This window comes from Heteronotia binoei, chromosome 2 (assembly GCF_032191835.1).
Source record: "Heteronotia binoei isolate CCM8104 ecotype False Entrance Well chromosome 2, APGP_CSIRO_Hbin_v1, whole genome shotgun sequence".
Taxonomy (NCBI): domain Eukaryota; kingdom Metazoa; phylum Chordata; class Lepidosauria; order Squamata; family Gekkonidae; genus Heteronotia; species Heteronotia binoei.
The window spans coordinates 132419728-132434755 of record NC_083224.1 but is presented as its reverse complement, the minus strand read 5'-3'; the positions used below and the strand labels follow the sequence as shown (position 1 = coordinate 132434755).

The following is a 15028-nucleotide window of genomic DNA, read 5'->3' as shown; positions in this document are numbered from 1 at the left end:
CCCAGCTAAATATATGACTACTTGCAGATGACTAATTTGGGCCACCACAGGAACGGCCCAGGTCCAGACCAAAAAGGAGCAAACATGCACATCTGGGTCCGGCCTCACTCCCACCCTTACCTTGTTCACCACCTTCACCGTGCCACTCCAGAAAGCTACCATGTTGAAAGTGGCAGCAAATTGCCGAAGCACTTCTGGGGTGCCATTCCCGACCATCTGAATGGCCAAGGAGTGTCAGGGAAGCGGCATTCAAGCACTTCAGCTGTATGACCACTCCTTCAGGGCACATGCGGCCCATTCCAGTAGCAGGCCACACACCATCTGACTGCCCCGGGTTGCTTTACTTTATGCCAGCTTACTTCCACAATGGATAGCTGCCACCCCAAGCCACTCATCTGTATCCAGCCTATGACTAACACCTGACTGAGATCTGCATCTTGGTATTTTATTATGGTTCTCATGCATGACTTGTGTAGTACGAGGAATAAGGGAGAGTAGATGGAATTCCACGGTAACATTTTAGGAGATGGAGAGCATGCCTACTACTGAAAACAGAGTCTCTACCACTCTTGAATATAAGAACTCCAGTCTTTAACAACCCATACTGATAAGAGTAAAGTAATTCTGCCAGATAGCTAAAATGCTGAGAAAATTAGAGCTGCAATGAGGACTAACTACTGGTTGATGTTAAATGTCTGTATCTTTGTTTTCCAGAGGTTTGTTTATTGCAATGGTTGTCAGCTTGCTCTTCCTTGTTCTTCTGAGATTCACAGCAGGAGTACTCTTTTGGATTTTCATCTTTGGTGTGATTGGGATTATAGGATATGGTAAGTGTCAGAAATTGGTTTGTTGTACCAATCTGTGAAGCCTTAGTTTACTAGGTTAATTTATATAAGTAAATGTGATTCCTTCCAATACTTATAATTAATGAAGAAACTTGTAATGCATTCACCGTTTATATGTATTCATGCTTCTACTGAGCCATTTCCAGAAGGGATGGGCATGAACTGGTTCATGAATCAAATTTGGGCCCAAACTTGGGCCAGATCAGAGTTCACAAACTGATTTCAGAGAAGGCACCTTCCCTGAACATTTTCCAGATTTATGCCTGGTTTGATTCAGCTGTTCAGAGCCAGCCATTTAAACCTAACAGCTGACCAGGGGACCCACTGAGCTGTTAGGTTTAAATGGCTGCGAGACATTAAAACCCACAGCTTTGCTCCTCCCTCTTTGAAGGAGGGGGAAAGTGAAACTGACTGGTTAAATGGCTGCCTGGGTGTTCCTCCAGGAGAAAGGTGGAAGGGAAGTCCCTTCCAGGGTGGTCAACACCCCTTTCTCCTGGCGGCATCTTGCTGCAGCCAGGAGCAAACCAAACTCACTGGACTGGCTAAGTTTGGGTGGGGCCCTTTCCAGTCACTATGGTTCAAGGTTTGGTCTGGAAGCTGCCTTGAACCCCAGACTGAACCTCTTTGCTGGGGTTTGTGCCCATCCCTAGTTTCCAGCATTAAGATGTATTTATAAAATTTCCTTCCCTCAGTTCTTTTATTTTCTTCTTCTTACCTCAGTAAGTTAGAGGAATCTTTCTAAGGTTCACAGAATGTTAGCATATCTTGGTCTAGTTTATGTGTAGGTCTTCCAGTGATAGTATGAGACATGTCTGTGTTTTTTACACCCAGGAAGACAGCAGCTTACTTCCTGCCAGTTAATATACCAAGAAGAAGAATGGTGCAACAGCTTCCATTCAGCCACTTACGGCGTTCTCAATGGGTTTCAGGACGACTTTCCATCCTGTTCAACCTGCTGTATAGCTCTGGCTCTCTTCTGTACTTTGGGGAGTGATTCATTCTATCTAGCTTTTGTTTGGGATTGGCATGTGTGAGGGATGGTCAGGGTCAGCTTGGGGGAAGTGACCACGATGAATTTTTCTGTCACCTTCACCCTGTACCTCAGGCACATGGAACAAAATCCTGTCAGAAAATAACTAAGCACCAGACATTTTTAAATTCAAAACCAAAAGGTATATTTATTAATTTACAGAAGGCAAGGAAGGGAGTGAAATAATAGTTATTGATTTATGCTTAATCAAATCATTTGGCAGGCTGATGTTCAACTAAACAGATGATCTCTAATCAGCAGAGATGTTAGCAGGCTGAAGCAATATAAAAAAACTACTGGCAGGCTGAAAATATATAAGACTAACAGATACTAAACAGGCAGGCAGTATTTCCCTAACTCTCTAGAAACACTCGTATTCAGAGAAAGATTATAAAACCTATGCTCAGGCTTTCTAAAACATAAAAAAGGGTCACACACTCTTTGTCTTTCACACAGAGGACTATCTGACTTGTGCCAGAAATATCCCCACACAGACACTCTCACTAGCATACAGGTACACTCCAGATGTTAGAATAGTGCCTCAGGACTCACACCCTTGAGTGCTATCACACAAGCCCCCTGGTCCCACACAGCTAGGGTTCCTGTCTGTCTCTTGGGATTTCTTCACAGCCACAAGAACCTCGCCTTTCTCGCAGTATGTTTGTGTGTTCTTATTTGATCCAGGAGTCTGCCCTGAAGCCCTGAAAGATCTTCTCAGCAGAGCCTTCAGTTTTTCTCTGCTCTAGAACGACACAGTGGTGCCACCACTCATAGAGTTTATCTACAGAAAGAGCCTGGTTTTGCCTCTTCTCCCAAATTAAAACTCTCTCTCTCAGACAGAAACTCAAAATCAATTCTGTCACAAGGAACTCAGCTGACAAGCTGTTCTCAACTCCTTCTCAGTTGATATCCATAACTGAATTCCTTCAGAACGAAACTGTGAGGGGATTTCCCCAATGCTAGCCTCCTTCTGATCAATACATTCCATATCCATCAGCCAATCAGAGTGAGCTATTCCCTGTTCACCCAGGCTAACGGCTTTAGTCCATTATACCATGGTTGCTAGTTTGAACAAAATTTATCTTTTATTAATGTAGTTTTATAAGCTGGCAGATATAATTTCTTCACTTTTGTTATACTAAAAATACATGTTATCATGCAACCAACAAAGATCAGATATGCCATCAATTGTAAGTACCTAGCTAGTAATTTTTCTTTTCCTTTATTTTGCTAGATGTAGTTACCCTGAGCTGGTGCCTTATAGAAATAAAAGTTGTTTAACTAAGATAGTCTTTACACTTCCTTACCCACTCACCTTGGCTGCTTGGCATGCTAAAGGAATACACCCATGGCATCAGCATCAAGTGATACCACAAAAGAGAGAGACAAACTGATCTTACCTGAGGTGGTGGTGGCTATAGGAGAAAGAAGGGTGAGAAAAGGCATTTTGTTCCAGCTTCTAGACTGGGCTGTAAGCTGACTGGGAAACTCTGGGAATAAGGTACCCTCACACTGACAGGGTGGTTAAGCAGTCTTGCCACATGGTGACAGTGGCAGTTTTTGCCACAATTATATATAAAAATAAGATTACATGCTCTTCAGAGATACTCACAACCTCCTCAGGTTTGATGGATCTATACATGGATATTTGTCATGTAGGAAAAAGTGTTCATATGGGATTTTAATAATCCCATACAGGTCTACCACTATATTTGCACATATTTTGGGAAGGTGCAGTTGGCTGCAGTTTCGTGGTCCATATTACAATACTTATATTCATTGTAAAAGAGGTCCATGTAAAGTTGGCACATATGATAATCTCCCTGAGGTTTGGATATTTTTTCCTAACTGCTACCAGTATAGGAAATTCATGTTTGAGTGACTTTTCAGATAAAATTACCTGCTTGGATTTTTTTGTTGTTGCTATGCATTGACACTGAAGGAATGTGTATGTGTGAATGTGTGTGTATGGTGAGGGGGAAGAACTAAAAAGGAGCTATTCTTCTTTTTGTGCGTGTGTCTGTGTGTGTGTGTGTGCACATGCACACATTATGTATAATAATAAATAAAAAATAATCTAATCTATGTGAGTGACACATCCAGAAAGTATCCTCTTCATGCATATGTCTATTTGCATATTCCAGATGGGAGGGAAGAGCATATGACAGTTACTATAGCTCCCAAATTAGGTTAGAATAAAGCTTGTACTTATTTAAGAGACTGCCTGGATTCCTACCTGTAAACCATAACCACTGAACAGCCCTGATAGATGCTCCTTTTGGCATCAAACTGGAAAGAGGGGTAAAAACCAGGAGGTGGTCGCAGGAGGGGAAGTCCCCACAAAGTTCTTAAGGAAGCCTTGGGGAGCAATGAAGCATCCGTACTGAGTAGGTTGGGTTTCCCTTGGCATAAGGATTCCCCTTGGCTTATGGGCAGGGCTAGGTCTCACTTGCTGCTTATGGGCTGGTTGTACAAGTTAGGAGTGAGAGCAACCTAGCAGATCTGGGGTTGGTAACATTACGTTACCTTTTGTGGATCCCTGGTCTGAACTGCTTTGGGAACGGGTACAGCTGATCAGTGGATTGTCCTTCTGTTCAGTAGAGAGTCATTTAAATGGCTCCTGTTCATGTGCGATTCTGATCTGTAACTTCTTTTCTCCCCTCAAAAGGTATCTGGCATTGCTATTGGGAATATCAACATCTTCATGGCATACCTGGATCTGACCTCACCATCTATGATATTGGATTCCAGACTGACTTCAGAGTGTATCTGCAACTGAGGCAAACATGGTTAGCATTTAGTAAGTGAATTTTGTGAGAAGCCCATGTTTTGAAAACCATTTTATATTTATTTAATTAAACATTCTATACTCTAGTGATCAGCAATGGAAACTAAGGTGTACTGCATTTTTATTAGTGTCCTTGCTATAATAAGATTTATGATGGAGGGACACTTCAAATGTAAATGCCTTCCTAGAAGTCGAGCATTTCTATTTAGGAAAAAGTATGTCAGCTGGATAAACGTGGCAGTCCCATGTGATAATTACAGATGTCTTGTATCACTGTGTGGTGGATACAGGGTTGGAAGGTGCAGCCAAACAGGCCTTTCAAATAAGTAGAAATGAAATTCTGTGTAGTAAATGTGTAATGGGTTATTTATTGGGCATTCCATGTTGAGAGCTCCCAGCAGTAATTTTAAACATAACGAGGCCTGATTTGAATTGGGAGAGCAGGTAGTTTAATAGGATTTCTCATTTTTCCAGTGTGAAATGAGCAAAAGAAGGTGCTATTTGCTCTGTTGGACTATATATATATATATATATATATATATATATATGAAAATTAAGTTTTAAAATATTAATATGCTTTTACAACACAACTCCCAATGCACATCTGGTAAGTCCCTGAAAGAGAGATAAGCCAGACTTAATTAGGGCCTTTTTCTGGTATCAAGCTTCTGGACTGAAGAAGAAAGCTGAAGATGTGTATAGGGCACATCCTTCACTTCTAAGTAACAAAAGTCTGTTCCCACACTCTGGTATTAGGAAATAAAGGGTAGACTTTCAATCAGTTTGAGCTTCAGAAACTCTGTTTTATAAATTAAGGTATGAAGTTGACATTAGATTCATAACTGAGCCTTTTAGACCTGGCAATATCTAGAATTTTTCTTAGACTGTGGAAAAGAATTTTGTTCTGCATTTCCCACCAGAAAAAAAAATGTAACTCAAAATATTTTTTATAATTTAAAATAAAAATAATCAATAAGAACAGTATATTCTTAATATTTTGCATTTTACTTCTCTCAAAAGTATGTCATAGTTATGTTTTCATACTTTATCTTTACGTGTAAAGTTAGGAGGTTACCATTTATGTTATGATTTCTTGAGTCTTTTTTAAAAACCCAAATCATGGAACTTTCCATTAATATAAGAGCACTAATATTTTGGGGGCTATTTGTTTCTGAAGCAAATGAAGAAATTACTGTAAGGAAGCAGTTTGCATAATGCATTTTCCACAGGGTTACTGCCTCCATTGTGCAATGTTCTGTTTTTGTACTTTATTCTGTCATGGATCTGGTTAGCAAAGCATCAAATTCTGTTCAGTCCTTGATTATCTATGGTGAAGACTATAGTTTAGTTTAATTTATTGTATGGACAAGATTAGCATAGATAAAATACTACAAAGTTATTGATGGGGAAAAACAGAATTAAAAATAGACAATAATATAAATAGATAGTAATATTTACATAAACCCTGATTACAAAAGCAAGTGATAGATTTTATAGGGTGTTGCACAAAATTTTGTGACTGAGGCTATAATTGTTGGATTTCTGTTTTCTAGGAGTAGCCTAACATACTCCAGTCTCATTCTTCCAGGTATTCTGTTAATCAAAGGGGTGATGGTCTTAGTGCAAGCATCTTGATAGAAGGGCAACATAGAAAAACGTGATCTACAGTCTCAATATCTCTTTATTGCAGGGACAAAGCCTTTTCCCAAAGGGAATTCTATTAAATCACCCATCGGAGGGAAGTGCAGCACACCTTGCAAGTGTGAAAGCCCTCCTGAGACTATGCACCTCCAAGAGGGATGTGAAGACTATATGATTCTGGCTTCATGGAGCCACTACTCATTATTTCAGTGTGAAATTGTTCATTGCAAATTCAGTTTACTTCCGCTAGAAGAGTTCTAGAAGCTGGGTGAATTAGAGGGGCACTCTGTAGCAATTAATAGGGGGTAGAAGCAATGTACACAGTGGCATGAACATGTAGACATACTGGTAATAATTTAGTAATAAAACATTTTTGAACTTTTCAGTTAGTAGGGCCATATTGCGCTGAACATCTTTAAAATGATTTGTTACACAATCATATTTCCAGTTTCCTACCTCATGTTTTCACAGAACCACACATTAAACTCAACTCTGATCTCAGCTCGCTTTTAGTGTCAAATAACTCTCTTGATTGCCCCAGAATTACTTTTGAGTGACACAGGATAATGGAGGTCAGAGTCAGACACTTCTTTTAAAACGTCAGTCCCATTTATGTTCTTCAGATAACTATAAACTAAAATAGCTGCAAAAGGCAACCACTGAATAATGATTATCTAATCATAAAGAGACATTTTTTAAAAATGAAACACATTAAGCCTAAATGACATTTAAAATAAAGCACTGTATTTAATTGCTTTGTTTTAAGACAAACGATTTTCTTTGCAAACTCTTGTATGCTGTAATGCTCTGCAAGTATCAGCCTTATAAATCACACACAATAGTATAAGCATAAAGATGAGGTACATATTCTGCTTGTAGCCAGTCCTCCCAGGGCCTTATGACATGAGAACTACATCTAGAAAAGTGGTGAATACGCATCCTCATTGTAGTCTTAGACTAGGTTGTATTTGCTGGGAGATTTTAAAGGGCAGCACTAAAATAAAAAACTTACAGACATACCTGCTGACTTGATATATGTGTGTCAGATTTTATGTTCTTTATTTCAGTGATATTACTTTGCATAGTGGAAGTTGTCATTATACTGATGTTAATATTTCTGAGAAATCGAATCCGGATAGCTATTGCACTATTGAAGGAAGGCAGTAGGTAAGTATTTAAAACAACTCTACACACATGGGCTGCCATGTTTGCATGATTTTGCACACACTTTAAGTTCTTCAATGCATTATATTGCTGTTTTATATATTTAACTAAGTAACTAAGCCCTTTCCTTCTCTTCCACCATGTATGTACTCTCCAAGGTGAAGTGGTCTGCAGAATTAAGCAAAACCTTAATTCTTAAGTATGCAGAAGGCCCTTGGGGCTGTTTTACATTGGGGAACTAGTGGGGATGGAAAGCCAATGTATTTTGATTATGCTGTAATTTTTATATAGTTTTCAATGACAGCCTCTGTACAGACTATTATAGTAATTTGCAGATTTATTAGTGTATGAGTGATGACAACAGGATCCTGAAAAAGGAATATGTTACTACATGTAACTGGCAGAAGTTATTCCTGGTTGCAGGAATGAAGTCATGTCATTTACGCTGGGCTATTGCAATGTGCTCTGCTCGAGGCTGCCCTTGAAGAGTGTTCAGAAGCAGCAGCGAATGCAGAATGCTGTGGCTAGGCTGTTAGTTGGGGCTAGTACCAGGAATATAGGAACCTGATACTACAGCAATTACACTGGCTACCAATCCACTCCCAATCCCAATTCAAGGTGTTGGGTTTTTTTCTTTTAAAGCCCTACTTGGCTTGGGACAGGGGTATCTGAAGGAACACCTTCTCCCATATGTTTCTGCCGAGAAATTATGGTTGCAGGGAGCGGTCCTTCTGACCGTCCCACCAATCAAATGAGTTCCTCTGATGGGCGCACAATAGAGGGTATTTTCAGTGACAGCCACATGATTATGGAACAATATTCCCAGGGAATATCCTCAAGAGGCAGTGACAGGTGATTTTATTTAGGACTACATTTAACTGATTTAGTTTTTATTTATTGGTAGACTATTAATAGACACTTTAAAATTATGGCTTTTGATGGGTCTCTATAATAAATGTTTTATTTGTATTGTTTTTATTGTGTTTACAATTGTTTTAGTATGTTGTAAGTTGTCTTGAGTTCCACAAGGGAGAAAAGCAGCTAATAAATGTTTTAAATAAATAAATGTCAAGGAGTTAACTGAGATTATTATTTTATTAATATCCTGTTTTTCTCCCTAATTGAGACCCAAAGCAATTATCACATTATCTACCATCTTTGATACCATGTGACTTGCATAACTCACCCAGAACTAGCTGCTGGCTACTGTTCAACATCAGTCACTCCATGAAAGCCAGTGTGGTGTAGTGATTAGAGTTTCAGACTAGAATGTGGGAGATAGGGCTGCCAGTTAATCCCCAGTTGGGTGTCAATTTGCTGAAAGAAAATAGGACTGGTTTCCGGTGAACATGTTCCTTGCTTTGTATTAAGAACTGATGGAGTTGTCTGTCTGAGAATATACTGTATTTATTGTTTATACAATTTGTATGTTTTTTTTGTTTGGAGGCTGGCTTTCATGGAAGCTTCCTGCTTTTGATTCCCTTGTCCCTCTTTTGCCGTTATTCTCTTTTCATTGCACAGTCCCCAGTTGGGAGCAGGAGATCCCCTGGTTTGGAGGTCCTTCTCCTGCTTCAGGGTTATCAGAAAGCGGAGTGGGGAGGAAAAGTATAATAGGGTATAATGGATAATTGATCCATGGATATCTGGGACTCTGAGGTGCTGTTTTTTAGGTAGAGGCACCACATTTTCAGCATAGCATCTGATGCTTCTCCTCAAAAAGCCCCTCAAGTTTCAAAAAGATTAGACCAGGGGATCCAAATGTATGAGCCCCCATCCTCCATTATTTCCAATGAAGTGAGGGCATTTAAAAGGAGCATGGTCTCTTTAAATATGATGGCCAGAACTCCCTTCAGAGCTCAATTGTGCTTGTCACAACCTTGCTCCAGGCCCCACTCCCAAAGTCTCTTGGCTCCACCCCCAAAGTCCCCAGATATTTCCTGAGTTGGACCTGGCAACCCTAGTGGGAGACCCAGTTTGGAATCACCACTATGCCATGGAAGCTCACATGGTAACCTTGGGCCAGTTACATATTCTCAACCTAACCTAGCTGTTGTAAAGATAAAATCAAAGAGAGAAGAATAGTGCAGTCTACTTTAGACCCGCAATATGGAGAAAGGAGGTGTATAAATGAAATAATGAATAAATCTTACTGAAGGGAAGGGGCAGATAGATTGGCTGGTGGGAGGAAGCAAGGAAATGTGGATGGGGATACAGGGGAAAGTGAGTTGTAACTTGCAAGTCATTGCAGGTTCCCCACTGTGCAACTGAGCCTGGTCCGGTGCTGTGCAGCTGGGCCATAGTTTTCCCAGGCAGAGGCTGCTAGGGAATACTGAAAATGAGTATATATAGGTTGACTGGTGGATAGGAAGGGGAGACTATGGTGACTTTCCAGGGAAGAGGAAAAAGTGGGAGATGCCCACCACAGGTCCTTGCATGTTAAGTTTATCTAATTCTCAGCATGGTTCCATCTGTGAACTGTGCAGAGTGCATGACAGCAAGCTGCCTGATGACTGCTGCTGGCCCTGGTGTCGGTGAGTTCTTCTTTCAGGGCAGAAGGGAAAGGAAGAGAGCATGGTAGGCTGAGACATCAAAATAGCTTGCCCCTGCCCCCTTCTTTTATTGGGAAACCAAGGTTTAAAAGCTGGCAATAATGGCTGTATGGCTGCTGATATCTCAAAGAGCATTTGTTTCTCTGCTTGCTCTCACAAGCCAGTCTGTCTTTTATCTGCCCCCATTTCAGCTACACTTATTCTTTATTTCATTTATATACCATTTTTGCCATATTTCATCATTCTCTGTCTTCTATTTTATCTTTACAACATTCTTATGACTTAAACCCAGAAACTGGAACAATGAACAGGCAAGAAGCATCTTTTTTACAAACCCAATAAAAGTTCCAGATTTGCAGAAAAATCTGAAAACAGAAAAATCCTTTGGAGGCTAACGCCCCCTCCCCAAATAACAGAAGCAGCACATATACCTTTTAAACCAGGGATTCCCAAACTTTTCTTTCCAATGGCCCTGTTATTTTTACACTTCCCCTTCATGGCCCACTAAAATTTGGGGGTGGAGCCAGAAGACTCTGGAGGTGGAGTTGGGAGACAGGAATTATGTCATCTCCTGTGGTGTCACTTCCAGGTCAAGGGCCAAGTGATGTCACTTCCAGGGCACACTGAACCAAACCTCCACCAAAACTCCACTTTTTCCTGTGATGTCACTTCCAGGGCACTCCCCCAAACCTGTCTCTTCTTCTGAAGTAACTTTGTTTTCAGAAAAATCTCTCTGAAACTCATGCTGAGCCAAAATGGGGGTGGAAAGTGGGTGGTTGCAACTTTTTCATACATTTCCAGGGTCCTCTCTTTCCACCCTCACACCTGCGTGCACCTATCTGTTTGTGTGTTCTTCTCCAGCTTGCAAGCACTTTTAATGCCCATGTTCAATCGCCTGCACCACCTACACACCCCTTCCTCAACAGTACTGGCCAGTGTATTAGGCTTCCCAATCCCCTGCCCCGGGCGGGGGACCCCCTGATTTGGAGCCTACCCCCCCCGCTCACCAAAAATCCGGAAGCGGGGGAAAAATGGCGACCCTTCTCACCCAGCCCTGATCGTAGCAGCTTCTCCTCGCCCCTTCCCTTCTCTTCCCACCTAGCCCCATCGCAGCAGCTTCTCCTTGCCCCTTCGCTTCGCTTCCCACCCAGCCCCATCACAGCAGCGTCTCCTCGCCCCTTCCCTTCCCACCCAGCCCCATCGCAGCAGCTTCTCCTCGCCCCTTCCCTTCCCCTCCCACCCAGCCCCGATCGCAGCATTGTCTCCTCACCCCTTCTCTTCCCCTCCCACCCAGCCCCTATCACAGCAGCTTCTTCTCGCCCCTTCCCTTCCCCTCCCACCCAGCCCCATCGCAGCAGCTTCTCCTAGCTCCTTCCCTTCCCCTCCCTTCCAGCCCCATCGCAGCAGCTTCTCCTCGCCCCGTCTCTTCCCACCCAGCTCCGATTGCAGCAGCGCCTCATCGCCCCTTCTCTTCCCCTCCCACCCAGCCCCAATTGCAGCAGCTTCTCCTCGCCCCTTCCCTTCCCCTCCCACCCAGCCCCATCGCAGCAGCTTCTCCTCGCCTCTCCCACCCAGCCCCATCTCAGCAGCTTCTCCTTGCCCCTTCCCTTCCCTTCCCCTCCCACCCAGCCCCATCGCAGCACCTTCTCTTTGCCCCTTCCCCTTAGGCTTCCCAATCCCCAGGTCCCAGCCGGGGATTCCAGGTTTTACAGGCTTTCCCCAGCCAGCTGGCCGGCTTCCCCTTAGGCTTCTGGCTTCCCTTCCCCTTAAGTTTCCCAATCCCCAGGTCCCAGCCGGGGATTCCAGGTTTTACAGGCTTTCCCCAGCCAGCTCCTTCCCCACAGCCACCCTGTACCTCTAGATCTTGGGCAGGACCTGCAAACAGGTATAGTTTTAAAATGTGTGTGTGCCTTTAAATTGGAGCAGGAAGTACTTCATGGGGAAGGGTTAGCAACAGCATACCTCGTGAGAATGCAGCCCCTCTGTTTGTTTTGCTTTTCTTTCGGACAAGTGAGTGTGTGTGTAAAAGAGCAGCGTAGCCCCTGTACTTTCCAGACCTGGTTGTGGAGGCACCAGAGACTCCTGCTTTGTTCTACTGCTTCAGACCAACACGGCTGCCCACTTGCACCAGAGACATTTAAGTGTGTGTGTGAGTGAGAGAGAGAAAACGGGGGGAGGGGAGGGAACTCTATTATTCCCTATGGAGACTTATTCTCATAGGAAATAATGGAAATTTGATCCATGAGTATCTGGAGCTCTGGGGGGGCTGTTTTTTGAGGTTGAGGCACCAGATTTGCAGCATAGCATCTAGTACCTTCCCCCAAAATATCCCCCAAGTTTCAAAAAGATTGAACCAGGCGGTCCAATTCTATGAGCCCCAAAAGAAGGTGACCCTATCCTTCATTATTTCCTATGGAGGGAAGGGATTTAAAAGATGTGTGGTCCCTTTAAATGTCATGGCCAGAACTCCCTTGAAGTTCAATTATGGTTGTCACACCCTTGCTCCTGGCTCCGCCCCAATGTCTTCTGGCTCCACCCCCAAAGTCTCCTGGCTCCACCCCCAAAGTCCCCAGATATTTCTTGAATTGGACTTGGTAACTTTACAGTGTAGGCAGTTGGAAGTGCTGTTGCCATTGCCATCAGGAATGCTAGTGCTGTGTACCACCCACACTGGGCCCTGGCAGCTGTACTTCAAAATATACTGACACATTTAGTAGGCCCTTCCTTCAGCTGCTACTACTGGAATCCTTCCTCAAGCTACAACCAAGCTTGCTTGGTTTCAAGAAAATCTTTTGACAGCTATTTTTCATACTTTTCCTTGGCTGAAACACTGGAAAATTGCTGTGAAAGGTAGCAGAGAATTGTACTGCGATTAATGAATTAATTTCAAGTTATATGAAGTTCATACAAGCTTTTCTGCAGTTATCCCAAAGAGGATATTTATGAGGGGCTTGCAGCTTTTTACTGGCTGTATTTCCCATGTCTTTAAAAGCAACCTGTTGTACAGATATTTAGCCAGTGAACTTCTTTCATCCTTTTTAATATCTACAGGAGGAGTTTAATTTTGGTGTCAGACAGCTGTTAAAAGCAGGACCAGTAAAATGGTGCCAAGTTCATAGTACCATCACTTCCAGTGCTGTTGAGGTATACAGCAATAATCTCTAATAATCTCTTTCTGCCCCACACCTCTAACTCTTACTCACTCACACAGAAATCTCATAGAAAGGCCAGCTGGCTACAACTGGGGGTGCCAGTTTTTCATTGACAGAGCTCCTATGTCTGCAACAACAGTATGATGAACAGAAAAGTTTAATTCAGTAAAAAGGGAAAGAAAGAAAGAAAGAAAGAAAGAAAGAAAGAAAGAAAGAAAGAAAGAAAGAAAGAAAGAAAGAAAGAAAGAAAGAAAGAAAGAAAGAAAGAAAGAAAGAAGAGGGGGGCTGGATTATTTTGGACTCTCAGTCCACCATGCTCCCTTTCCTTCTGCCCTGAAAGGAGGACTCGTCAGGGCCAGGCCAGCAGCAACCATCAGGCAATTTGCTGCCAAGTAGTTCACTGCCACAGGAGGTGGTGGAGGCCACAAGCATAGCCACCTTCAAGAGGGGTTTAGATAAAAATATGGAGCAGAGGTCCATCAGTGGCTATTAGCCACAGTGTGTGTGTATATATAAAAAATTTTGCCACTGTGTGACACAGAGTGTTGGACTGGATGGGCCATTAGCCTGATCCAACATGGCTTCTCTTATGTTCTTAGTTTGCACCGTCTGCACAGTTCACCCAGTTATGGCTATTGTCAGAACTTGAAGAACTTCAAACGAGACCCATTACTTTGTTGCAAAAGTATAGGATGTTTATTGAGAACTGCGTTCAGGGAAGGCACAAGTTGATACTGATAACGGGCTCAGCAATTGATACATTTTTTATGCAGTTGTTACAGAAACAATAAAACCATTTCTCACACTCTGGGAGACAGTTGTCTGTTCCCAGGGTCCCTTATCTCCGAAGGGAGGAAGGAGTCCTGCTGTGATATTCTAGCAGGCTAGCTTCAAAGGACACCAGCAGATGTTTTCCAGAGGCTATCTGTCACCCTTCAGTGGTTACAGTTTGTTTGAAATGCAAAGCATTTAGTTAGTGGATCTAGCTACAAGGACACGGGGTTAGTATGCAGTTACAATATAGAGTCAGTTAGGCTAACATTACCAAGCTTGGCAGGCATAACAGTTACAAGTTCTGACAGCTATGACCAAATGCCACACAACTTGCCTGAGCCCAGTGGCAGCCTTGGCCAAGCTCAGAAGTGATCACCACACAAGCCGCCCTGAGCCATTCGTGGGAAGGGCGGGATATAAATCTCAAATAAATAAATAAATAAATAAATTTCCCTGGGTGGCTTGCTACTACATAACTTTTATGACTTTTCCAGAGAGAAGCTGTCATGAGGGAGGGAAGGAAGGAAGGAAGGAAGGAAGGAAGGAAGGAAGGAAGGAAGGAAGGAAGGAAGGAAGGAAGGAAGGAAGGAAGGAAGGAAGGGAGGGAGGGAGGGAGGGAGGGAGGGAAAAAAACCTGACAGCTAGTCTGGTGTGGTGGTTAGCAGGTCAGATATGGATCTGAGAAGTCCAGGTTCAAATATCTACTCTGCCAGGGAAGCTTGCAGGGTGAACATGGGCCAAACAGTCTCTCAGCCTATTCTACGTTGCTGAGTTGTTGTAAGGATAAAATGGAGGAGAGGAAAAAAGTAAGCTGCGTTGGGTCTCCACTGGGAAGAAAGATAGGCATAAATGATGTAAATATGTAAAAATATAACTGAATACTGGGGAGGCAGACAGAAGGAAGGTTGGTTGGTGAGCGGGGCAGTACTAGAACAGAAATCAGTATATGATATTTTTTCATTTTGTAGCAACTATTCTACTAGGTTTAGTGTCACTTTCTGTGATACTGTTACTATAAGTGAGAACAGATATTGTGTTCCAGCAGCAGCCTGTGCATGAATAACCACGCATAAAGATTTCTTGCA

At 42.7% G+C, this 15028-nt stretch overlaps 1 protein-coding gene across 3 annotated transcripts in view; it reads left to right on the top strand.

The window, feature by feature from the left end:
- SLC44A5 (solute carrier family 44 member 5) overlaps positions 1–15028 on the top strand; it is a 333196-nt gene that overhangs the window by 281706 nt on the left and 36462 nt on the right. For all 3 annotated transcript variants that reach the window (XM_060232035.1, XM_060232034.1, XM_060232033.1), the window contains exons 10-12: positions 715–827; positions 4544–4675; positions 7372–7471. In XM_060232035.1, coding sequence (XP_060088018.1) covers positions 715–827; positions 4544–4675; positions 7372–7471 — 345 coding nt within the window. The remainder of the gene's footprint in view (positions 1–714; positions 828–4543; positions 4676–7371; positions 7472–15028) is intronic.